Source organism: Camelina sativa, chromosome 6 (assembly GCF_030686135.1).
Source record: "Camelina sativa cultivar CO46 ecotype springtype chromosome 6, ASM3068613v1".
NCBI lineage: Eukaryota > Viridiplantae > Streptophyta > Magnoliopsida > Brassicales > Brassicaceae > Camelina > Camelina sativa.
Genome location: NC_141885.1, coordinates 5,204,215 through 5,230,562, shown reverse-complemented (window position 1 = coordinate 5,230,562; position 26,348 = coordinate 5,204,215). Strand labels below are relative to the sequence as shown.

Below are 26,348 nucleotides of genomic sequence, written 5' to 3'. Positions count from 1 at the left end.
CCTACTCTATTTAAAGGGATTTTTACCCTTCTCCCTCAGCAGCACAAACTTATAAGTCTCTCAACCCTAAAATCTTTCTGTTTTCCTACTTTCTATTCTCTCTCAAACTCGAGTGATCTTTGATTTTTGGGAACTAACCCTATTAATCTCGAAGTTTAGCTTTTCTTTCTTCTCAAGGATTCGATAATGGAACCAAACATGAAAACCTACCAAAGGAAGGGAAGAAGATTAACCTTTGCTGCTGCTAGAACCGGAGGTGATGCCGTTGAACCTCGAGAAACCCAAGAAAGAAGAAACGTTCCGCATTCCCACCACCTGGCTGGACGTTTCGCTTCTCCAACCCGATGCTTAACCCGATCCATCACCCGATCCGGTGCTCGAGAAACCGATCGTGTAGACCACCGAGTTCGCTCACCAAGTCTGGTGGCGAGTGCTGTTCGCCGATCTCCTCGACGTAGGCAACTGTCTACGTCCGAGAGAACTGTTATCGTCCCTATGGAGGTCGATTCTGACACTGGTGGAGGAGATCCAAACGTCGCGGGTAAGGAGCAGAGCTACGGTTGCAAGAGGGAAGAGACCAGCCTCTGGAAAGGCTGAGAAAGTGCTAAGAGAGCAGCTGAGGAAGAGGATCGAGACACAGAGGAGGAGAACCGTGAGCGAGAGGAGGAGCAGAGAGAACGCACACGACAAGCCTCGCGTAGGCTGAAGCAGAAATAGGTGGAGACTCCGGCAAAGCTCTTCAAGGTTTTCTGCAAGATGATTTTCGTTTGTACCCACTACACTCATCGAGAGACGATGAAGCAATTGGGCATCGCAAGAGATGTCGAGTTCCTGTTCGACATGTGCTACCTGGGCCATATGATGTGAGCCTAACTTGAAGCTTATGAGGAGGAGGCGGTCCACTTTCTCTCAACACTGAAGTTGCACTACTTTGAGGACCACCCGACCCTACTACCCGATGGGGGGATCGGGTTCATCACCTTCTTCGTGTGAAACAAGGAGTACCAGCTTACTTTCAAGGAGATGGAGAAGCTGTATGGTTTCAAAGCTTGGAGTGGAGAAGGAATGGAGGTGAGCAAGGAAGAAATGAGGTCCCTATGGCTGACAATAGGGGACAAGCTCTCCTACAAGTCCACAAGCTCCAAATCCGCTCAAATAAGGAGCCCTGTTTTGAGGTATTTTCACAAGTCCCTCGCAAGCACTCTTTTTGCTAGAAAAGAGACTGGGAATGTAAATGATCATGAGCTCCAGCTGCTAGACATTTCATTGTGTGGAGTGTTAGACAATGCTAGGGATGGGACACCGCTAGTAGGAGATGTTCCTCCACCTCAAGTCCTGGGCTATGAAGAGAAGAGAAGGGGGCGGAGAGATCTCCATTGGAGGACTGGTCACACCAATTTTGGTGGCCTGCAATGTACCTTTGAAGGGGATGGTACACGATCCGAGATGGTTGGATATCGACTTCCTCACGCTGGCGAGGTACTTGGCTTATGAAAAGCCAAACGACATGCTACTTTTCAAGTTTGTCCCCAACCGCCGGAGCTGCCCAAATGATCCTGCCCAATGTAATGTGCACCAAGGTCCGGCTGGGGGACAACATCGACTTTGCACCACCTTTGGAGGAGCTGTACAATCCGGAGGAAGAATCCAAAGCTGAAAAGGGAGAGACAACCGGGCGAGGACAGGGAGATAGCTCGGAAGACTTTGACTTTGAGGAGTATGCTTGCTCTCAAAAACAACCCGTTGGAGTGAGGGAAGCCCACCAGAGGATCGGATGGCTGAAGAGGATGAACAAGTTTTTGGAGAGAAAGGTGAAGGATCTTACCGGTTCAGTGAAGATGATGGGAGGTCAGATCAAGGAGCTGCAAGACAAGGCAAGCTGTGCCTCAGCTCCTATCTCGGCATACGCACCAACATGGATGGGGAGAAGCGGACCCCTAGGAGGAATTCGAGGACTGACACCTCCAGAACCTCACAGAGCATCATCCTACGAGCCCCAAGCTGAGAGGGACGTCACAAGACCTGAAGTACCGCGGAGGAGCCATTCAGTCGCTTATTCGATGCCTAACCCGATGGGATACATGATGCCTTATCCGATGTACCCATCGAGCACACAATCGGGTGATTACTCATGACTCTTCCCTCCGCCTTACCAGATGCCTTACACGATGCCATATTCAATGCACCCTGCGAGTGGCTATACGGGTGATCAATCTGGACCTCTTTCACCACACTCGTCGTATTACCCGATGCCCTAACCGATGAGCTACGCGATGCCCCCTACGATCAACCCCTCGGATGCTGGTCCGAGCAAGTCGTCCGTGCATATCACTGAGCTCTCTGACGAGCAAATACCGGCACCTGCTGAAGCCGGTGACGACCCTGGATACACGTTGGCGAGTATGGAGGCTGCTACAACCTCCTTCTTCACCAACCCATGAGGTACCAAATTCATCCAACCTTTATAAATAACATTGGATTTAGTTTTATTTCATTTTGTGTGATTCTTGGATTCTTTTTCTGACTTTTATTTACACAGAGACTGTGTATTTTAAGTTTGGGGGAGGGTCCTAGAATATTTATAACATTGTGTTTCATTTTCTTAATTTTCTTATTTCAAATTTTTGCATGCTAGTTTTATTCATTTGAGTCTGCATCTATGTGCATTGAAAAATCCAAAAAAAATTGAAAAATTAAAAAAAAAAAAAAAAAAAAAAAAAAAGAGTGTTCATGTAGTTGCATTTACATATTAGGATCGAGTCTAGTTTGCTTCATATAGGATTGTTGCATATGCATCTTAGGGGACAATGATTAAACCACCTTGTTTAAAATCAAACCTTAGGATTGAAGCTATAGCCCTTAATCACAGTTCATTGTTGCTAGATTAATCTTTGGAAAAAAATGAAAAATCTTTGCTTAGAACCATGTGTCTTTTGAATACTTCCTCCACCTGTTTGAACATTGGAACATCTCTATATTATTGGGCTTAATTTGAACTTAAACTATCTTGCTTATGGAATTTTAGTACTTGCTCATGGTAACTCTAAACTCGGGTTAGCATTCCATTTTTACCAATCTTTTCGTTTAACCCGATTTCTTTTTTCCTACCCTTGAACCCAAACCTTTCTTTCAAACCTTGTTGTGAATAGTTGGGTGAGGCCTTTTTCATTGTGCTATAGGTTGTGAAACCTTGAGAGTATTGAGAACGACAAAGAACTGCCTCTTGATTTAGCTAAGTTAGAATTTGAACTAGCTAATAGAATCGGTTTTGAAAGATAGGTGGTTAGCATGTTTATTTGGGTTGAGTTAAGGAATAAAAGAAAAGAAGAAAAGAAGTCCCTAAGGTTAGAATCAAGTAGCTCTAAGTCTCTTAGTAAAAAAAAAAAAAAAACATCTTGCTAGTCTCCTAGAAAAAGAAGAAAGAAAAATATATACATATTAGGAGTTTAGCAAAGAAAGAAAAAAAAAAAAAAAAAGCTAGATGTTTAAAGTTTAAACCTTAACAAAAAAAAAGAGTTAAAATCAAGGTTGTGGGTAGTTTAATTCTAGGGAGGGGGTTAAATAAATAAAAAAAGAAAGTGAATGAGAAAAGGGTAGATTATCCAGAGTTAAACTTTGTATGCCCAAATTGATCTCAATCTTAGATAGTTTTCACAACTGTCTACCATTCCTTCTTTTGAGAGAAAACCACCCAAAGAATTTGTTTGAAACCACCTTACCAAAAAGCCTTACCCTTGAAATCGATTAAGCTTGATTCACCTTCCATTTGCAAGAATTCGCCAAACACTTAAATGAATGTGAAAGAGATGTTCTTTACTTTTAGTTGGAGGTTGAACTAGATCGATGCATGGTAATAAGCATAGAAAAATATTTTTAAGTATGTTAATTGATCTTAGCACCAATAAACTATCTTTAAGGACTATAGCTTGAATCCTTCGCTTAGCATATAAAGGTTATGAGTCCCCGTTTTCAAACCGCACCCTCCTACTTCTTTGCTGGAGGACTTGGAAGATTTAAGTTTGGGGGTCTGATAACTCTCTAATTTTCATGTTTTTAGCATCCTTTTTTGTCCATATTTTGCATTGTTTATACCATTACCTTAGCATTTTTAGGTCATTAACTGTAAGAATTCACTTTTAGGCCATTTAGGGTGTTGCATTCTTGCATTTGCATACTTTTGATAAAAACAGGTGCTTTAAAGCCTAAAATGGGGAGAAACAAGGACAAATCCGAGCATGTACCCGAAGGAGCCATCGAGCTGAAAGAATAGTCTGAATCCCAACATGATCGACGAGGATCCAAGAGCAGGAAGAACAACCCGAGGAGTAATCCGACCTTATCCTCGTGTACCCCATCGAATTAGACCCTCGGGAAGGACTGGGAAGCTAGGTCAAAGGGGTTTCCATATATAAACCCCCCTCTTCTTCCTCGCAAACGAGCACGCCGCAGACCCAAAAACTAGAGAGCGAGAGCTTCTGTGAGAGGACTGAGCGACTCAAAACACATTTCACTTTTTATTGGAATTTATTTTATATCTTTTTGTCATTTCTTTAGATTTCTACTTTGTACTCTTATTTCTCTACTCTATCTTCTAACACAATGCATTTTTCGTTAATATATGCTTTTATGTTTCTTGCTATGATTTCCGAGTAGTGAAGCAAAGTTTCTAGGGATGGAATAGATGATTTTGTGTTCTTGATCGGTTAGGATGTCTTAGTTTGATTGTATATATTTTATAGATTCCCTTCTAGGTTGGTGTTCTTAATGCTGTCAACAAATCGAGAGGGTGAGATTAAATCTAAGGTGTTTTACCATCGAGAGGTGTAGATGAAATGCTTGAATCAACCAATGCTAGAGATTTACTCACTTAGCCTAAGAGATTAGATGAGTAAGGGGTTTATTGACAATAATGAATCGGTTCTTATTGCCTGCTTGGTCATGTTTCTCCAACGAGAGTTGGGTAGGGGAGTGATCAAAGTTGATTGTTTCTATCACGAAAGTGTTTTGACAAGGTTTTAGAGATTCATTGTCTAGGGAATATTTGCTTGAGGCATGTAAGACATCTGTATTGGTCAGGAACACTTAGGATTCGATTACCCCATCCTTTGAAGCTTTCATATTTAAATTGCTTGCATTTTTATTCATCTCTCGATCCAATACCCGAACAGGTACACGATCACCTGCTTCGAGTAACACCTCGAGTTGTTCATACCTTCTTTGCTTACTCGATCACCCCACCCGATCCTGTACTTGCATCGAGTGTTTAGGTCTTGTGGTTTCTTGTTTATATTCTTTCTTTATTTATTCTAGGATTGTTAGATCAAAACCATCTTTTGCTTGGCTTGACCTGCATTGTTCTGATTGCATCCTTCCTACTATCATAAACAACCATTTGGATTGATAACCCTTTGTACTACAACTACATAGGGAATTGATACCCTGGGTGAAAACCTTGTTATCAAGCCACCACTTCTCTCAAACCTACACCCACACTCCTCCAAGTGGAGGACCAATGACTCTTAACTTGCATCCAGCGAGAATCTTGCAAACTCCCAGCTTTATATTTTGCCCTTACAACCCTAGCCCATAAACTATTATGATCATGCAACAACGTCCAACCTACTTTAGCAACCATAGCCTTCTTCAAATCAGCCGCAGACCGAATCCCTAATCCCCCTTCACTCTTAGGTCTGCAAACCTGTTTCCACGAAACCAAGTGAATCCTCTTCTTGTCAGCAGTAGAACTCTATAGAAAATCACGAGATACCTTATCCAGTCTATCCAGCGTAGAGACATGTAGCTTAATAGTACTCATTGTGTGAATAGAAATTGACGACAACACTGCCTTTGTCAAAGTAAGTCGTCCTGCAAAGCTGAGTGTCCTCCCCTTCCACCCAGCCAAACGAGAGGAGACCTTCGCAAGCACCTCGCTAACGTATCCTTATTTATTCTCTTCTGCAGGATAGGCATTCCCAAATATTTTCCCAATGCCACTTTCAATGCTAATTCGGGTACCCAACTCACGAGAAACATTCTCAGAAAAGTAAATCGTGGAATTCTCCAAGCTAACATTCTGTCCAGATGCCAAACAGAACCTCTCTAATACCTTCCTCGCCACTCGAACTTGAGCAACAGAAGCTCCAACAAACAAGATTAAATCATCAGCAAAACATATATGAGACTAGTCGGTTTCCAAGCCTTTCTCTCCACTTCCTCCTCAATCAAATGACATAACCTCTCCATGCAAAGTACAAATAAGTATGGAAATAAAGGATTTCCTTGTCGGAGTCCTCTAGATGGTTTGAACGGCTCCGTCTGCTCACGATTCCATAACAGACGCATAGAAGGCCCTGTGACACATTTCATGATCCAAACTACCCACTCAGCCGCGAGACCACATGCCTTTAGCGTATGCTCCAAGAAGTCCCATCTAATGCGATCATAGGCTTTTTCCAAATCAAGCTTCAACAACATCAAACCCTTCTTACCTTTCTTATGACGCATGGAGTGTACAGCCTCTTGCACCACCACAATGTTATCAGTACTCAAACGTCCCGGTATGAAACTCGACTGTGCAGGACCGATGAGCTTTGAAATAACTCCCTTCAACCTTTCCACCATTGTTTTAGTGATACTCTTGAACAGCACATTACATAAACTAATGGGTTTGAACTGTGTAATCCTCTCTGGTGTCGCCACCTTAGGTATAAGCACCACTAGAGCAACGTTTCTTTCCGGAGGAAGACACCCTGTCCAAAAAAATCCAACACAAATCGCAGAACGGACTCACCCACTACATCCCAACACTGTTGATAAAATATAGGTTGGAAGCCATCCGGCCCAGGAGCTTTAAAACCACCCATACTACGGACCGCCTTCTCCACCTCTACCTCTGAAAATGCCCTGTTTAAGTATCCTCTCTCCTCCATGGTCAGACAAGTAAAACCTTCCCTTGGTAACATTTCCCCATCTAGGTTCACATCATCCAAAGAATACAGCTTACTAAAATAATCAACAGCAAGCTTTTCAAGCTCATCACCATTAGAGATCCAGGAACCAGAGTCATCTTTAAGCATGTCAATTCAATTTCTCCTCCTCCATATAATCGTATACGTATGAAAAAATCTCGTATTGCAATCACCATGGACAATCCATCTCTCCCGTGATTTTTGAAACCAAAGTGTCTCCCCTTGCTCCAACACCGTCTCAAAGTCATTCAACAAAACATCCTCACGCATCAACAACTCATCAGACTGGTTCTAGTCATTCCTCATTTGTACCTGCTCCAAATCCCTTGCGAGCTTCTCCTTGCGTTTGTTAATAGCACCAAAAATTTCACGGTTCCACCATTCTAACATCTTACTCAGCTTCGACAAAGCATCCTGTGTGCTAATATCACGACTCCAAGAAGCTACCAATAAGTCTTTAAATCCCGGATGATGCAACCAAGCAGCTTCAAACCGGAATGGTCTCCTATGGCGATTTTGTGAAATCTCTGGTATAAGTTGCACATAGACCGGAGCATGATCAAATGCTAGAAATGGAAGATGTGTTACAACCGCCTCTTGCCATTTCAGGCGAGCATGAGCACAACAGAGTACCCTGTCTAGACGCTTTGCCACAAAGAACTGCTCAACCTTACCTCTCTTCCAAGTATACTGATTACCCCGAAATCCCATATCGATCAGTGAAAGCTCATTAATCCAGTCCCCAAAGGCTAGCGAATCCGGCGATAGGAGGCCATTCTCGCCTGTCCTTTCATCAGTTCGTACTATCGTATTAAAAGCACCACCAATCACCATAGGACCAATAACGCTACTCACCACTACGTTTAACCTCTCCCACAAACCACTTATCCTACTCACTGTTGGTGCAGCATGAACAACAATCAGGTCCAGCGATTTAGTCCCATTAACTATCTGCGCATGAATAAACTGGTCCGAAGAATCCTTAATGGTGACATCTCCTCTACCCGAACGCCATAACAACCATAACCCGCCACTCTGGCCAACTGCGTCAATCCGAAACATATTCTCAAAGCCTAGCCCCTGAAAATTACGTCCTGCACGCTCACCTCCGGCGTGAGTTTCAAAAATAGCTAAAACATCCGTATGGAATTTCTTCAAGAGATACCAGATTGACCTCCTGAAGTTAGGTTTATTTGCCCCCGGTAATTCTACAATAACGCATTAATCATTACAAAGAAATTCACGACTAGAAAAGCCAGGGAAAAACCTTATTGAAATCGGAGATCCGTCGACTCCTCCGACGGCATCCGACCCTCAGCCACAATAGCATCGCGAGGAGCCACCACTAGCGGGATACCAGAATTGACCTCCATTAACGAGATGGTCGGAACCCCATCCCCACCATTCACCGCCGGTCCTTCTGCATCACCGGTAACCACAACACCCCCGCGTCTCCCCATCGTACCCTTCTCGATGCGTAACCTCTTGCCATTAATAGACATCTCATTTTCCCCTCTTGTTGGACCAAAAATTAAGCCACTCTCATGGGCTTATTCAATCTAGTATTATTGGGCTTAGAGGCCCCCTTCGCAGGCCTTTTAATATTTCTCCCTTGTACAGTTGCATCGCCAGGCCCAGTGACACTCTTCTCCGCCATAGCCCTAAAAACCACTACCTTCGCACCCACGCCACTCCCTCGTCGAGGTATTAATATTTTCCTTATCTGGTCCATCTGGAGATCCCCCTTCCCTTCTATCAGGACTTGCCAAATCCGCCGCTAACCTTCCAAAACTATTCGACAGTGGAATATTTGCCGCATTACTGCTGTTCCGTAATTCCCGAAGGGATGTTTCCATACCTGCACCACCGCTAGCCACCGTCAACTGACCTCCCTTTGGTAGATACTCCGACTTCAATCCTTTCTGTCTCACTGGAACAAAGCCATTATTCAACCGTTCCACCCTACTTGGAGCGTCCTTACTCGTACCCACAGAGACAGCAACAACTTCCCGTTCTTGCACCTTCATAGGACAGGAGTGAACTAGGTGTCCATACATACCACATCCCGAACAAATCATATTCAATCCATCATAGGCTACAAAATAACGTTCTCCGTTAATCATCATTGTACCCTTCAATGGTCTTTTGAGATTAACCTCCACACAAATTCTCGCAAATCGTGCCGTATCAAAATTCATCGTTTGTAAGTCGACTTTTACCGGATTCCCCAAACCCCTAGCAATTGCCACAAAAATGTGCTTATGATAAAAATTCAACGGGATATTCGCCACTCTCACCCACACCAGTGTTGTATCAATCTCATCTCTCAACGGATCAAATTCTGGAGACCATGCCTGAACCAACAAGTAACTCCCAATGATCCTCCAGGGTCCTCCCATCAAAGCAGCCAAGTACTCTTCCTCACTGCCAAACTGTATCATGAAGAACTGTCGTGGAAGGTCCATAATATGCATCGGAGAACTTGGTTTCCACATCTCTCTCAATCTCCGACTTAGCACCGCTATCAGAACAGTTCTCCCGAGAACCTTGACAATCATACAATTCTTCCATAAGCCATTCATGGCCTCCAATACCTCCTTCTCAATTGTGATCACCGGTTCCCCATCCTCCCCATTAGGAAACTCCAACCTCACTCTCTCCATAACAAAATCATCATCGACCACCTCCTCCGGTACCAGCCTTCCCCCTGCAAAACTACCCGTCACTTTCCTCACCCAGAATCCTGGCTTATCTGGTGGATCACTCGAGGGTCGTTCCCTCTCCCCAATATCCTCCATAGTTGCATCTTTTCCTCCGTCCTTCAAAACCCTAGAGTCGCCTCTAGTGCTCATTTTTTATTCAGAACCTGTGTTAGGGTACAACTTCACAAAAGACCTAAACTACCCAAAAATTACCCAAAAAAAAAATCTATCCAAAACTTCACAAAAGACCTAAACTACCCAAAAATATCCAAATTAACAAAAATTCAACGAAATACCACTTAGGTAAACCCAAAATTCCAACTTCTAAACCGTTCCAACGAGGTTAGGTTCGAATCTTTGGATCCGGGTATTTTGCCCATGTAAGTAAATTAGTTTGAAAAATTTTCCCATTCCCATTGCTCAAATCTTGAAATTTCCCAAAAGAAATCAACCAAAAAATGTCAGAAGGCTACGCAATTGAGCTCTACTTCGTAAAATCAGCACAAACCTAATCAACAACGAGTCTCGTCCACATATAACTTTATTCTCAACTCCATTCATAATAGATTTAACAACGCTTGAACCAATCATCAAATCATTCTCATCGAAACAAGAACCAATCCCACTCTCTTTATCTTCACTAGGAAGCTTTTCAAACAACAACGATGCTCTGTTTCTTTCGCCGACGCCTTCTCTCCAGCCTCAGGTTCAGTTATGTGAAGCTATGACTAAAGAAGGATTTGAGATTGGTTAAGAGTATTGTACTGATTCTTCGGTTCTGTTTTGTCATGTGGCTCTTGATGGGCATAAGTCACGTATGGCTGAAGTGTTTTTGGTTTTGAGAGATTTTGATGTAACGCCCCGACCGCCACTTCTTAATGGGCCCTATATCCAATCCCAGTCCATGGGCCCATCTCTTTTATGGGCCTCACGTTCTCTCACTAGGCCCGTGAGTGCATCAATATCCGATGCTAGCCTGGGCATAAAATCTGAATCCAAAAATCCGAACCGTCTCCAAACCGAAGTAAGCGGATTAAAACCAAAGCGATATTAAAGAAATAACCGATCGGTTCTTGGCTTTCATTATTTTGGATATCGGTTATTATCCGATCTGAACCGATATCCAATAGATATCCAAATATAACCGAACATATAAGAAATAGTATGATATTCCGATAAATATGCCTCATATCTTTTATGTATTTATAAGGTTCTATGAGAATCTTGTCATTTACTTAATTTCTATCTTTTTTTTTTGTTTTAATACTCCATTAGTATGATTATCTGGGTACAATAAGATTAAAAAGTATTCCAATAAAACATTGTCAATAACTTTTGGTTTAATTTTGTTTATCGACAATCATATCTGAACCGATCCGAAATCCGAATTCTTTGAACTGAAACAGAACCGAATTTTATGTTAGAGTCAATATCCAAAAAATCCAAAATACAAGTAATCTGAACCGAATCCGATCCGATATCCGAACGCCTTGGCCTTCCGACGGCCAGTTTGCTATGACCGAGAGGTTTTTAATATTTGTTACCGTCCCTACAAATCACCACATGATCTTTTCCTGTCTTTTGTACTCACTTGCACAGTTGCGACAGTCACTTCCCGGATGGTCACCCATCCTAAGACTACTACATCTCAAGCACGCTTAACTCTAGAGTTCTCTCAGGACCCTTGACCGAAAAGATAAGTGCACTTTGGTGACAAATGTGGTCAAATCAATTCTTTTATACCTCTTCGAATGTCCCTGAAACCGGGGTGTCACAATTCAACCCTACTAACATATCACAACGTCCTTGTTGTGCACCATGACCGTAACCCCCGACGGTGTGAGCCCACTCGACTCTACACTTGTCTGAATTTGGCTCTAATACCACTTGTAACACCCCGACCGCCACCTTTTAGTGGATCCCATCTCCATCCCAGTCCATGGCCCATCTCTTTAATGGGTTTCACGTCCTCTCACTAGGCCTGTGAATCCATCCATATCTGATGGTCGGGTTGCTATGTAAAGACTTGTTATCATCCATACAAATCACCACATGATTTTTCCCTGTGTTTTGTCCTCACTCGCACAGTTCCAGAATGTCACCTTCCGGAAGGTCACCCATCCTAAGACTACTCCAGCTCAAGCACGTTTAACTCTGGAGTTCTCTTAGGACCCTTGAATGAAAAGATAAGTGCACTTTGGTGACATAGGTGGTCAAATCAATTCTTTTAAACCTCTCCACATGTCCCTGAAACCGGGGTGTCATATTTTGAAGCTTCCTGTGAATGGTTATGCTATGGATATTGGGTTGGTTGATTTTTCTCCTGTTCGTGAAGTCTTCTCTTTTGGTCTTGGTAACAATTTGGAGTCTTGATTCATGTTTGATGAGTTTTAGGTTATTACCTGTACAAAAGTTTCAAACATGATGATGTTGATGGAACAATGTAGAAGCAAAATCTGCTTCTTGTTCTTCAGTGCTATTACTCCATATGTTAGGCTTGATGGAACAATATAGCAGCAATGTATATGTGGTTGGTAAAGAAAATTTAGCTTCTGCTTTAAGTAGTGTTGAATAGTATGAAGAATCTGTTCTCAGTTCAATGTGTTGAAAAGTTTTGAGCTTTTTGTTTTTATTTCCGTTTCAAGATTGTGCCTGATCAAAATTTTCTGTGAAAGATTTGATCTTTATGATCTATGTGTTGATGAAAAATAGTGTAGAAGCAACGTACTTATGGTTGTTGTTTATGTTAATGCAGTTTGATGCATACTTCTCGCTACCCAAATGCTTAAATATACTGCAGTGTAGAGTAACGTTCGACCAGATTTATGTTATTTATTGGGGATTCTTCATTTGTGTTACATGGTTATTTCATGACCATGAATTGCTCGAACCCTTTTTTAATATTAACTAGGATTTAACTCGCGGTACTATATTTTTCAAATTTTAAATATTTAAAATACGTATATTATATTTATTTGTTATTTTTCTGTTGTTTTATTAATTTTTAAATTATATATCTATAACTATTTATTGAATTTACGGGACGATTTTAATGGTCATATATGATTTTAAATAAAATGGTTAAGTTTTTTTTTTTGTTTTTAATATAAATGTTATTATGTTATCTAAGTTTTGACCCGCGGTACACCGCTTGATTGTGTTTTTCTATGTAGAATAATATAGAGATATGTTAGAAGTAATAGTTATTTTATGTATTTAATGTATATAAAAATTAATTGTTTTTATTTTTAATTTATCAATTAAAATTCACTGTTATAAAAGTAAACAGATCATGTTACTATGCAGTGCATATATATATATATATAGATATATAGTGTTTAAAAGAGAATAACAATTAATTTAGCTGAGATAATTTAGGGAAACTATATTATCACCTTCAATAAATGTAGAAAAAATTAAATGTAGAACATATGAAATGGAAACTATTAATTAAGCCGAGATAATTTAGGGAAACTAACAGATTTTTTCTCTAAAGATCTATTAAAATAGGTTTGAAGATTTTATGGGATTAAAAATTTAATGTGTAGAGTTGTTTGTGGAAAAATCGAAATGTATAAATGTTGTCCAGCTATTTATGGCAATAAACATATCACATTAGGTAGATTTAAATAGTTCTATTAATTGAATTTCTACGAAATGTTATTTTAGAAAAATTGTTAGGGGTTAATATTGTAAATAAAACATATTAAATAAGCAAAACTTGAAGGGCATAAACCAAAATGTACTTCAAAAATAATAATATAGATACCTTTCAGGATCCAATACGATATACTCGGTGAATACATGTAACCGTACTGGCTATCTGAAGACTGGGAGCAACCATAAGAGGTCAATGAAAGTTTCGTGTAATTTTGAATATTGTGTATCTTTGATAAAAATCATATGAGTATTATGCTTATTGAGAATAAAGGTATAAGAATGTTTTATATTCACAAATCATCTTCTTAACTGTCTAATGATCGCCATCAGAAACTCGCTCCAAGCATCGATTGGACCAGGCAAACACCAATGGACACAATCATTGTAACCTTTCATCCATTTATTTCCCCAGTAACCATTCGGATGCCCATCGGGTCTCATCAGCATAACCCTCGTCACATCCAAAACCGCAAACTTCTTGGCTTTGTTGTCTCGTTTTGTTATACCTTCAAGTTGTTCAATTTGAGATTTCCTGATCTTCATCTCATTGCTCTGCACGTCAATTTGGTTTTCTCCGAAAGGACTCCTCCTGCTGCAAGCTCCTCCGGTATCCCAAGTCCCATTCTCGAAATGGGCTGGTGAAATAGTCCTCAGTATTGTCACCAAATCATCCTTACACTTCTCACACTCATCGATGTGCTTAAGGACAGCTGAGTATACAAGCTTAAACCCTTCTTCCGGGCTAATCTGAGTCATGTTTGGTAAGCTACAGTAAATGCAACCAAGTGTCTCATCTCCTCTGTGTATAAATATCGGTCTGAAAAACCAATGAGCAGACGAAACAATAGCAATGTCTGTATTTGGCAAACCCTTAAACCACCCTTCATCGATCTCGCCAATATCAAGATCAAACAATCCAGTTCCCGTATTGTTACCATCTCTCCTCTCTCGTTCCGCCACAAGAAACTTAGTCCAAGAGGTGGAAAGAGTGAAATCGTGATTTGGAAAGTACCAAATCCTGTTTCTGTCGTCTCCATCCTTGTAGATGTCCTTAGGAGTTTCTTCCTGTATAATCAAACACACAAAAAGCTTAAGCAAAATCAATTTTTATTCTTCCTTGTAAACAAAGCAACGCGTAAATTACCATTGACAACAAGCAAAGAAGTGATTCCATATGGTTCCTAGCTACAGAATCACCAACAAAACTCATCTTCTTCCCTCGAACCATACTGAGAAACACCTTCGGATTAAACCTCGGAAGATCACAACCATCGGGTTTCCATCCCCAGAACAAAAAATCTCTGTCTGGTCTCCCTTGTTTTATGCAGTTCTTTGAGTCAGGAATCGTAGAACAAGTTGAGTTCGTGTACAAAGCTCCTCTTTTGTCAGGAACCCAATGTCCCTTGAACAAATCACATTCAGGATCTAATCAACCAAAACCACAACAACAACAACAACAACAACAAAAGACAAACAAATCAATACAATTTTCAGACAATCTCTCACGAAAACAAAATAAACGAAGGGAATAGTTAAACATAAATAATGTAAGATTTTACATAATTAATACATAAAACCCCCACATGAAAATTTTGGGGGAAAAAGTGTTGTCAATCATATTGTGATGATTACATTTTACAAAAATCTCAAGAACAGAAAAAAAAAATAAATAAATAAACAAAAAAAAAAGTATAGTTTGTAAACATAGTAATCCCACAAAATCACGAAAATGCAAGATTTTGAAGATTATAGAATTATATTATCTTTGGTTTTTACCTTACCGATTTGAGGTAGAAGAGAAAGAAAATTTTGATCGGAAATGGATTGAAAAGGATTCTGATAAACGAAAAAACCGGTGAAGAAGAGAGTTATACAAAACGAAGATAAGAACAATGGTGTTAATCGACCAATGTTCATCATCATCCATCTCTCTGATTTCATCGTTGCATGTCGTTCATCCCTAGAAAGATACCCACGAATAAGCTTTTATATACCCAAAACACATACGCGTAGAGACTTTTTTTTTTCTTTTCTTTTATTACGTTTTCTTGAACTTTAAATTTGGATAGTTATAATTAAGGGCGATTTTTTTTTTTTCGTATATTTGTTTGTTTTGTCAATAATGATGTAACGGTAGCCGTCAGATGAATATACGTGGCGTGAGAAGAGATGGTGTGAGTTTGCATGTGAATTGTGGAATGGTGAGTCTATTTTATGTTTTTGGTAAATCGAAACCACACTTTACGGCGTAACCTCTTTCTTTCCTCTTAGTGGAAATTTTGTTGCCATTTTTTATGTATTTGTTTAAGTCAATGTGTAACGCGTCATTTACCATAATCTTTTTTTATTCTCCTTTTTCGCAAACTAGGTAACTTCAGTTTATTTGATATATTTTAATGAAAATTATATAAAATTGATGACTTTTGATTAAATATTATCTTATAAAATTTAAATTAGTATTAAGGAAAAAAACAAATTTTAATTATGTTGTGTTAAAATCAGTTGTGTTATAAATTTAAATTTGATAAAAAAAATCATGAATTTAATTCGATATCGAGGTGATATAGATCAAACTGGTGACATCACTGATCCTAAACCATTTTTTAACCACCAAATAAACGAAACTATTTTATAATCATGAATTTATTTCGTTTTTCATATTTAATTGATCGCTACCACTTATGTTTTCTTGTTTTTTATTCAATGTTTTCTTATTTTTCATATTTTTTCTTGTTGTTTTCATTGTTAATTTTTATGGTAATTGTCATTATTACTTTTACCATCCGGTTCTCGTTATACTCTTTTTCTTCTTCTTCATCAACATCTTTCACATTTTTCCCTTGAAAAACCTTTTTTTTAGACTACCACACAACTTGTTAACCCATAAAATTCCAAGACCAAAGCCATTTTTTCTCATAAAATTTGTGCAATTCATGAAAACCAGCATAGTCAACACATGCAACAAATATTGATAATTTCATCATATTATTCGATTTTAGATCCACACATATTGAAACTTATCAAACTAAAACCTTTACTTGCAGAAAAAGTAATATGAACACATGTATAGTTAAAACAATATTTGTGCTTTTCGTCGTTCCTTCTTCTTTAAACACAAATAACATCAAATTAAGGTCTTGCGACGTCAATCCTTTTTTCTTAGACTTAAAAATAAATTTATAGTTAAAATATTTTAAACTTTTAATGGAGATATTTATAATATTTTTAAACCTTTATAAAAGTTAAGAACTTTCAATATTTCTAATATTTAAAATTTAAAAAATTGAAATATTATAATATATTTTTTGAAACTTTTAAAATTTTAATTTGATCAAATAAAAAACTGAATCAAATCGAATAAAACTTTTAAACTTGGATGTCTGATAAATCAAGCTTTCCTGCTCATTGTTGTTGGAAACATATTAATTTTATTTATATTGGTTTTGAACCATTGTCTAAAAAGTTTCTAGCCGATGTGGGACGTTGTACATAGTTATTTTATTTCCATAAATTTAAAATTCTGAAAATTTAGAAAATGTTAATGAATGACAGGTCAATCCTGATTTGTTGTTTAAAATAATTCTTAATATAGAAAATTCTAGAAATTTAAAAAATTTTCATGAGTGACATGTCGAATCCTGATAGGTTATTTAAAATCTTATGTAGACGCCTTAAGGAGATTATAGCTCCTCCTTTTATTTAGTATAGATTTTAAAGTTACTAAACAAAATGATTTTATAGATTTTCTAAACTTAAATTGAAAAATAATTCCAAAAAACAAAAAGGTTTTAAATAGATATGACAAACCAAAAGGCCTTTAATAGGCTAAATTTTGAAAATGAGTACATACTTCAAGAGCATTTTTATAACGAATAGCCAAATTGTATAAGGTTATTTTCAGAACAGCCTTAACTTTTCTATTTGCAAAATAATATTTAATGGATTTTTTTCTTTATTGGTAAGGATATTAATGGATTGTATTATATAACAAAAGTTTGGCAAATTTTCTTTGTTTTATTTGATAAATACATTTTTTAAGGACTTTTTTTTGTTTACAACAAAAATTTATAGTTAAATTTTAGTTCTACGGACCACAACAGCTGTTTATTTAATCTATACTATTAAAATAGTAGCACTTGTTGTGAAACTAGAGAAACAAAAGGTTGTATTCTCTCCTTATTATTCTTATTAATCCAATCGAATGTTACATATCAATACAATAAAACTTGGATGTTTTTCACCAGGTGATAACACATCAACTTTAACATTTAAGCTGGTGTTGACACATCAATTAAAATCACTAACCAATCAAATTAAAACAATTAATACAGATCAGATTTTTTTTTGTCAAGGTGGATTGTCTTCTTGTTTGTATCGATCAATTTTTCAGAGAGAAAGAGGTTCATATCTATCACCGTTGGAGTCTGACATATCTTGCGGCTTCTATGCCTAGACGAGGTCTGGTATCACCGTTAACATGATTTCTCCGTTGTCGTGTGCTTGCTGTCAACACAGCTTTTCCGTTGCCGTGTTTTTGCCGTTAACATGGTTTTTTGTGGCCATGTTTCTTTTGTTGTTTCAAATATTCAAGTTAAAGATTTCAGGCTTGTGTGATTATTAGACTGGGAGGGTTTTCTCTCTGCATGATCTAATTTCATCTACCTTGATCTTCTTTGTCGATGAGGTTTTGCTTGAGGCTCTGGTGTGTTTCTCGGCGATGTTATGTGGTTATGCTTGGATCCACCAGCTAATTGCCTTCCGCTACTTTGCAAAATTCAGAGATTCAATTGAATACGGCTTGTGTAGACTACTCATTTTTCTAATTTCTTTTACCCGATTCGCTAATTCTTTTGTTTTCTTAGCAATTGGATGAAATTAGTAGATTGAGTTTTGTCTTGTAACCCGTTTTTTTCTGGTTTTAAAGGTTTATTTTTTTTGGTGTTGTAAAATGCAAGAACATCAAATGTGCTTATGTGTTGCTGGTGTGGAGATTTCAGGAGATAAGAGAATTGAGTACTCTCTTCAGTACATTCATGGGATTGGTTGATGACCTTGGGAATTTTTGGTGGTATGGTGCTCATTTTATATGGTAATATCATTGCTAGAAGGCTTTGGATTACCATATTGGTCGTTATCTTCTAATATGTATTGTGATTTATTTTCTTTATTTTTTTTTGGTTTTGTGCAATTAGAGAGGTACGAAGAGATTGAGCCATGGAGAGATAGGTTTATTAATGACATTTTATTATAAACTTTGTAGTTTTTGCAAGCGACTCCGTGGAGGGAAAAGGTAAAGATGGAGCAATGATTTGAGAAGAATGATTTATTCCAGTTACGGAGGTTATTCCTCAGATCTTCTAGAAACTGTGCAAGATAGAGAGGAGCGATCTCCACAATGATCATAGTGCAGTGCAGGGCCATAAGACTTATGATGTGGTGTTTTGAGGAATTCCTCGTTATAATATTTGATTCTAAACAACGTAAAAATAAATATTATTTCAAGAAAATACAAAACAAAAAAATAATTAAATAAAATATCTAAAAACAACCTGCGGCGTAGCGCGGGTATCAACCTAGTATATAGTAAAGGACAAAGCCCAAATACATTAGGACTACTAAACCGACTTAGACTAAAAGGAGGTGGCCGAGGGCATTATGGACTTGGACGTGTATGGGCTGTGTATGAGTCGTGTATGGAAATACATCATCCGTGTTTTACAACACTCCCCCTTGGATGACATAACCGTGTAAATGCTAAAGGATCACCGTAATACGCTTGGTGGTGTTGCCTCATTAAAACCTTACCAGGAAAACTCATTGGGACAAAACCATGGTGAAGAAAAAAGAGTACAACACGTATTACTCCCCCTGTTCCAAGCATCACTAGAAGTCCTTAAGTCTCCGCATCCCAATCTGGTGCGTTAGCTTCTTGAATGTCGATGTCGGTAATGACTAGGTGAAGAGATCGGCTGAATTGTCGCAAGATGGAACTTGCACCACTTGAACTTCTCCGGCCTTTTGTAGTTCATGTGTGAAGAAGAACTTAGGTAAAATGTGCTTTGTCCGATCTCCCTTGATGTAACCTTCCTTAAGTTGTGTGATGCAAGCAGTATTGTCCTCATATATGATGGTTGGTTCCTTATCGTCGGCCATGCCACAATCTGTCCTGATATGTTGAGTCATCGATCTCAACTATACACACTTACGGCTGGCTTCATGCATAGCTAAAATCTCTGCATGATTAGATGATGTGGCTGCAATAGTTTGCTTTATAGAACGCCACGAAATAGTTGTACCACCGTGTGTAAACACATAGCCGGTTTAAGACCTAGCATTATGCGGATCCGATAGGTAACCTGCATCAGCAAAACCAACTAAACCTTCTTTGTTATAGTTAGTATAAAATAAACCCAAATCCAATGTTCCTTGTAGGTAACGTAATACATGTTTGATACCGTTCCAGTGCCTTTGGGTTAGACAATAGCTAAATCTAGCTAGGAGGTTCACGACAATACATATGTCTGGTCTAGTGTGGCTAGCCAAGAACATTAAAGCTCCTTTAGCACTAAGGTATGGCACTTCTGGACCGAGAATCTCTTCATCGTCCTTCGTTGGACCAAATAGATCATTATCCAAATTTAAACTTCTCACAACCATTAGGCTATGCAATGGGTGAGCTTGGTCCATATTAAATCTCTTGAGTACTTTTTCAGTATATGCCATTTGATGCACAAGGATTCCTTCATTTATGTACTCAAGTTGCAATCCCAGACAGAATTTTGTTTTACCTAGGTCTTTCATTTCAAACTCTTTCTTTAGATATTCAACGGTTTGGGCAATTTCCCCAGAGGTTCCTAGGATATTCAAATCATCCACATAAACTGCTATGATTACAAACCCTTTGTTTGCAAACTTCTTTATAAAATACATGGACTGATGGGATTATTCTTATAGCCTTCTCTAGCTAGGTATTCACTTAGTCTAGTGTACCACATTCGCCCACTTTGTTTCAGTCCATAAAGAGATTTGTTTAGCCTTATGATGTATTGTTCGCGAGAACCACTCTAATCTTTGAGCTCAATACCCTCTGGTAATCTCATATAAATCTCATTATCCAGTGGACCATATAAATATGCGGTCACTACATCCATTAGCCGCAAATCAAGTTTTTCTCTTATAGCCAGACTTATTAAAAATCTAAAAGTCGTTGCATCCATCACAGGGGAGTATGTCACCTCATAATATGTTCCGGGTCTTTGGGAGAATCCTGATGCTACGAGTCGTGCCTTATATCTCACGATTTCATTATACTCATTTCTCTTCCTTACTGAAACGACCTGTCCCGTTTTTTTTTAAAATAATAAATAGTAGATAATAATAATAATAATAATAATAATAATAATAATAATAATAATAATAATAATAATAATAATAATAATAATAATAATAATAATAATAATAATAATAATAATAATAATAATAATAATAATAATAATAATAAGCTACAACTAGTGGTCCCATACCCACTAGTCACCTAACCACAATCACACACAACAGCGGAATAACAAATACCAATATCCAATAATAATCTATAAGAATAACTAATATCCAACATAATCATTCCAATGTCAAACAACAGGAAAACAAGGAACTAGCAACCTAGCAAGTTCTAAAGACCCAACTCTAGCAACCTAGCAACGCTAGACAACAACCAATCGAGTCCCTAAAACATCTTCCTCTTCATTGCTTTGATTCCACGATCACACTTTGCCTTTACCTGCACCACAAACACAAATTGAGATGCATGAGTATTTGATAAATACTCAGTGAGGCAATCCTCCCATCTACTGGGCTATACACACAAGCAACAATGATCCAATGTTCCAAAACAACCAACAAACAAAACACACAAACCAGGAAATCTCGCTGGAAGGGAGGTTTCGACCGACACCAGCCTAGTGTCGACCGATACTGGCATTGGTGTCGACCGACACTACCCCACAGTGTCGATTGATGCCATCTTGTTGGTGTCGACCGACACCAAGTGGTGTCTATTTACACTCCACCTGCATTTGCGATCCGCACGAAGCCGAGAGTCGAATCTCGCTTCCCATTCTCTTCCAAATCGTTCAATACTCAAAATCCATGCCAGAAACATCATTAGGAACCTGTATAATCCAATCCCCAGCAAGAAAACACACAAAACAACAACAAACAAGCAAGAACAAGGAAATCAAGGGCTTAGATTAGCCATGGTCATGCACTCACCTCCTTGTAGGAAGATTCTGAACCACAGCAACGAATCCCACCCTCCTAACAAGCCTCTAGCTCCTTCTTAGCCTTGGATCTCTCAAGAAACAGCAAGAAATATCACCAATCTCTCTCAAAAGCTCAAGAACTCTCTTTTCTCCCTTTTCTACCAAAACCCTTATGGTCGACAATTCACTTATATATCTCGGTCCAATGGTTTTTCCAAAACCAAACCGGTTCAAATCGATAATTAAATCAATCTGGTCGAACCAGAAATAAGTGGTGTCGACTGACACCACTTTGAGTGTCGATCGACACCCACCCCCAAAACGCAGAATTTTGGTTTGCGGGCGTTACAATTCTCCCCCACCAAAATAGATTCATCCTCGAATCTCGAACAACACTCAGCCAAGGACTCATGTGCTACCAACTCCGCGGCCCGCACTCCTCCGACCGATATATGAAAGGTCACCTTTAGGTGATAGACTCACGCTCCAGGCGTCATTTGCTCTCGACTTTTGGACTTTTCTTGTCTCATAGGCGTAAACCTTGATTTTTTTTATTGGTTCTTCATCAGACCTAAGTCTGCATGCCATAATGTTGGCTCCTCATCGGGCCTAAACCCGCATGCCATAATGTATAAGGAGAAATCCAATATTCGTCTTTCGGGTCGTCACCCTACAGCGCGCCTTCGGATCGTCATCCGAAGTCGATATACCAACCACACTCCCAGGCCACAATGTCTTAAAATATGGCGGTACTAGGTGAACCGAAGTCCCCCAAGAGTCGAGAGCACACAATTCTGAACACGTCTGAGTCCTACCCCTAACCAGGTTTCCTTCCCGTGGCTCGCGAAAGACAACACAATGTCCTACCAACCACATATCCCCTCATTGGAATGCCTCATGACCACACAAGGATCATCTCACTGCCCCACGGGCCGCCACAAAGGCCAAACAAATGTCCTAAACAGGACCGCCACAAAGGCCAAACAAATGTCCTAAATAGGACCGCCACCAAGGCCAAACAAATGTCCTAAATAGGACCTCCACCAAGGCCAAACAAATGTCCTAAACAGGATCACCACAAAGGCCAAACAAATGTCCTAAACAGAACCGCCACCAAGGCCACTCATCCCGAAGGACCGTCACAAAGACCATCTGCCCCGAAGGACCGCCTCAACATGCACTCTGGCTAAACAGCCTGCCACGAAGGCCACACAATTGGCTAAACAGCCCGCCACGAAGGCCACACAATAGCTAAACAGCCCGCCACAAAGGCCACACAATGGCTAAACAGCCCGCCACAAAGGCCACACAATGGCTAAACAGCCCGCCACAAAGGCCACACAATGGCTAAACAGCCCGCCACAAAGGCCACGCAATGGCTAAACATCCCGCCACGAAGGCCACACAAGCCCCTCCAAGGCTCTCCACCACGAAAAATGGATGAATTCTAACTCACATAAAACCTTTCACTTCCGGAACTTTCCATTTATAGCAACTTCTAATTCAGAAAACTTTCTTCCAAAACACTGCCTTGCGGAAATTTTGTACCCCAAACACCACCTCATCTTGTTACTGAGTCACACAAACAACCACCCCAAGCGACCGAGTAAACAAGAGAGATGGGTTGGAATACTCCATTCCCGCTCCAGCCACGGACTACGACTAGGACCAGGCTAGACAAGTTCAAGTCGCGACCTGCTTCTCGAACCACTTCTGGAACCTTGCCTTCATCCTCCCCTCTGGCTCCCAAGTCTTCTCCTCAACACCATCACAGTCCCACAGGACTCTCATCAAAGGAATATTCTTCTTCCGAAGTTCCTTGATCCTCCTCTCGAGAACCCTCACTGGTCTCGCCTCCAAAGTCATGTTGGGCTGAAGATTCTTAGGGATCTTAGCCAACAACTGGTCATCCTCACGGAGACATTTCCGCAACATAGACACATGGAAAACCTTATGGAATGCACGCATAACCTCAGGTAACTCCAGCTTATATGACACTGGTCCAACTCGCTCAAGCACTCCGAACGTACCCATATACCTCGGACTCAACTTAGTCTCAGACAATGACATGTTTGGACCCTACAACATGGCCATCTTGAGGTACACTCTATCTCCAACCTGAAACTCAAGATCTCTCATCCTCCTATCGGCATAACTCCTCTGTCGATCCTGAGCTTCCTTCATGTTCATCTTGAGAACCTGAATCTTCTCTGAGGTCTCCTGAACAAAATCTGCTCCGTACATGCTCTTCTCCCCCACCTGAGTCCAGCATAACGGTGTATGACATGACCTCCCATACAAAACCTCATAAGGTGCCATCCCGATACTCGCCTGGTAACTGTTGTTGTAAGCAAACTCTACCAAGCTCAAGTGATCTGCTCAATGGCCACCCCAATCCAACACACACATCCTCAAAAAACCTCCAACGTTTGGATCGTCCTCTCTGACTGTCCATCTGTCTAGGGATGATAAGCTGTACTCATATGCACCTTTGTGCCCATCTCTGCCTGAAATGCCCTCAAGAACACCGAAGTGAACTTGGAATCCCTATCAGACACAATACTCGTTGGCACCCCATGCAACCTGACTATCTCCTTCACATACTTCTTAGCCAAGACTGCTGCTCCATCAGTCTTCTTAATGGCCAGAAAATGTGCCGACTTAGTCAACCGGTCCACAATGACCCAAATAGCATCAAACTTCCTGGACACTGGCAAACCAACCATGAAGTCCATAGTTATCATATCACACTTCCACTCCGGAATGGGAAGACTCTTCAGCAAGCCACCTGGTACCTGATGCTCATCCTTTACTAGCTGACACAAATCGCACCTCACAACCCAACTAGCCACGTCCTTCTTCATCCCGACCTAGTACCTCTTGTGATCTCGGTACATCTTAGTCGCTCCTGGATAAATAGAGAACATGCTAGCATGAGCCTCTCTCAGAATCTCTTGCCTCAACTCCTCATCCTTAGGCACACAGATCTGCCCATGCACCAGAATAGTATCATTAGTCGAAACCTGATACTCTGAGTCAACATCCTTTGAGGCATTCACCAGCCCCAAATCCGACTCTCGAGGCAACCGCACTCTGCTCAACAGATCTGCTCTATCAGCTGCAACCAAATCCAACGGCTCCTGAGAAACCGCACACAAGCTCAACGCACTGATCACTCCTACCAGAGAATCCATATCCTGCTCCTAAGCCGAAGCCGCCCACTTCCGACTCAATGCATCTGCAACCAAGTTAGCCTTACAAGGTTGGTAGGCTATCTCCAGATCATAATCCGCCACCAGCTCCATCCACCGCCTCTGCCTGAAGTTCAGCTCGGGCTGAGTGAATATATACTTCAGGCTCTTATGATCTGTAAACACCTGTACTTTTGAACCATAAAGATAAGATCTCCAAATCTTCAGAGCAAAAATCACAGCACCCATCTCCAAGTCATGAGTAGGATAGTTGTCCTCATGCTTCTGCAACTGCCGCGAAGCATAGGAAATCACCTTCCCATGCTGCGTCAACACACATCCCAAACCCACTCTAGATGCATATATATAAACCACATAGGGTTGTCCCTGCTCGGGCAAAGCCAACACCAGAGCAGTAGTCAACATCTCCTTCAGGATTGCAAAGCCCTCCTCACACTCATGTGACCAGACAAAAGGAACATCCTTCCCCGTCAACTTAGTCATAGGACGTGCTCTGCTCGCAAACCCCTGCACAAATCTTCTGTAATACTCTGCCAACCCGAGAAAACTCCTGATCTTTGTGGCATTATGTGGTCTAGACCAATCCCTGATAGCCTGAATCTTCTCCGGATCTACAGAAACCCCATCTGCAGACACAATATGACCCAGAAAACCCATCTCACGCTGCCAGAAAATACACTTGCTCAACTTTGCAAACAACTTCTGCTCACGCAGCCTCTCCAGAATTGCTCTCAAATGCATTGCATACTCTTCAGGACTCTTAGAATATACCAGGATGTCGTCGATGAAAATGATGACAGACACGTCCAGAAACTCCTGAAACACGCTGTTCATCAATCTCATAAACGTTGCTGGTGCGCTAGTCAACCCAAACGGCATCACCACAAACTCATAATGCCCATACCTCGTCCTGAAAGCAGTCTTCCTCACATATGCCTCATCTATCGGGATCTGATGATAACCCGACGCCAGATCTATCTTGGAAAACCAAATAACACCTCTCAACTGATCCAACAACTCATTGATCCTTGAACGAGGGTACTTGTTCTTCACAGTGACCGGGTTGAGACCTCTATAATCAATACGCAAGCGGAAACTTCCACCCTTCTTCTTAACAAATAACACTGGCGCTCCTCACGGTGATACACTAGGACGGATGAATCCCTTGCTCAACAAATCCTCAAGCTGCTTCTTCAGCTCTGCCATCTCAGCTGGAGCCATTCTGTAAGGAGCCTTGGATAACGGTGTCGTTCCTGGTTCCAGTTCAATCGTAAAAGAATCAGACCGAGAAGGTGGTAATCCCTGCAATGACTGGAACACATCCTCAAACTCCTCTACAACCCGAATACCGCTCACCGTAGACTTCTCCACTGACTCTGGCATAGATCACGAGACTCCCCGAAGTCGGTCTAATCCCCTGATAAACCAACTTCCCTCCTGAACGCTCAAACTCCACTCTACCCCGATGACAATCCAGATGAACCATATGTCGATGCAACCAGTCCATCCCCAAGATAACGTCATACAACTCCACTGGGCTGATAAGCA

General features: G+C 40.3%; 1 protein-coding gene, 1 long non-coding RNA gene and 1 pseudogene across 2 annotated transcripts; 1 reads left to right on the top strand and 2 right to left on the bottom strand.

Annotated features, from left to right (window-relative positions):
- Positions 1 to 7,259: 7,259 nt before the first annotated feature.
- LOC147942297 (uncharacterized) lies at positions 7,260 to 9,820 on the bottom strand (annotated as a pseudogene).
- Positions 9,821 to 13,558: 3,738 nt separating this feature from the next.
- On the bottom strand, positions 13,559 to 15,413 carry LOC104790466 (xyloglucan O-acetyltransferase 2-like). The gene is made up of 3 exons (XM_010516224.3): positions 15,112 to 15,413; positions 14,475 to 14,755; positions 13,559 to 14,395 (listed from the first exon to the last, which is right to left on the bottom strand). Exons 1-3 carry the CDS (start codon positions 15,269 to 15,271, stop codon positions 13,628 to 13,630), a joined length of 1,209 nt encoding a protein of 402 aa, XP_010514526.2. The 5' UTR covers positions 15,272 to 15,413; the 3' UTR covers positions 13,559 to 13,627.
- Positions 15,414 to 17,721: 2,308 nt separating this feature from the next.
- Positions 17,722 to 18,821, top strand: LOC147942296 (uncharacterized). The gene is made up of 2 exons (XR_015559117.1): positions 17,722 to 18,419; positions 18,591 to 18,821. It is a non-coding gene; the product is annotated as an uncharacterized LOC147942296 (long non-coding RNA).
- Positions 18,822 to 26,348: the final 7,527 nt, after the last annotated feature.

Excerpts from the sequence above, each read along its gene's own strand:
- LOC104790466 (XM_010516224.3), bottom strand. The coding sequence starts at position 15,271 with ATGAAATCAGAGAGATGGATGATGATGAACATTGGTCGATTAACACCA. Across the intron at positions 14,756-15,111 it reads TTCTCTTCTACCTCAAATCG|ATCCTGAATGTGATTTGTTC; the intron begins GTAAGGTAAAAA and ends TTGGTTGATTAG. Across the intron at positions 14,396-14,474 it reads TTCTTTGCTTGTTGTCAATG|GAAGAAACTCCTAAGGACAT; the intron begins GTAATTTACGCG and ends TTGATTATACAG.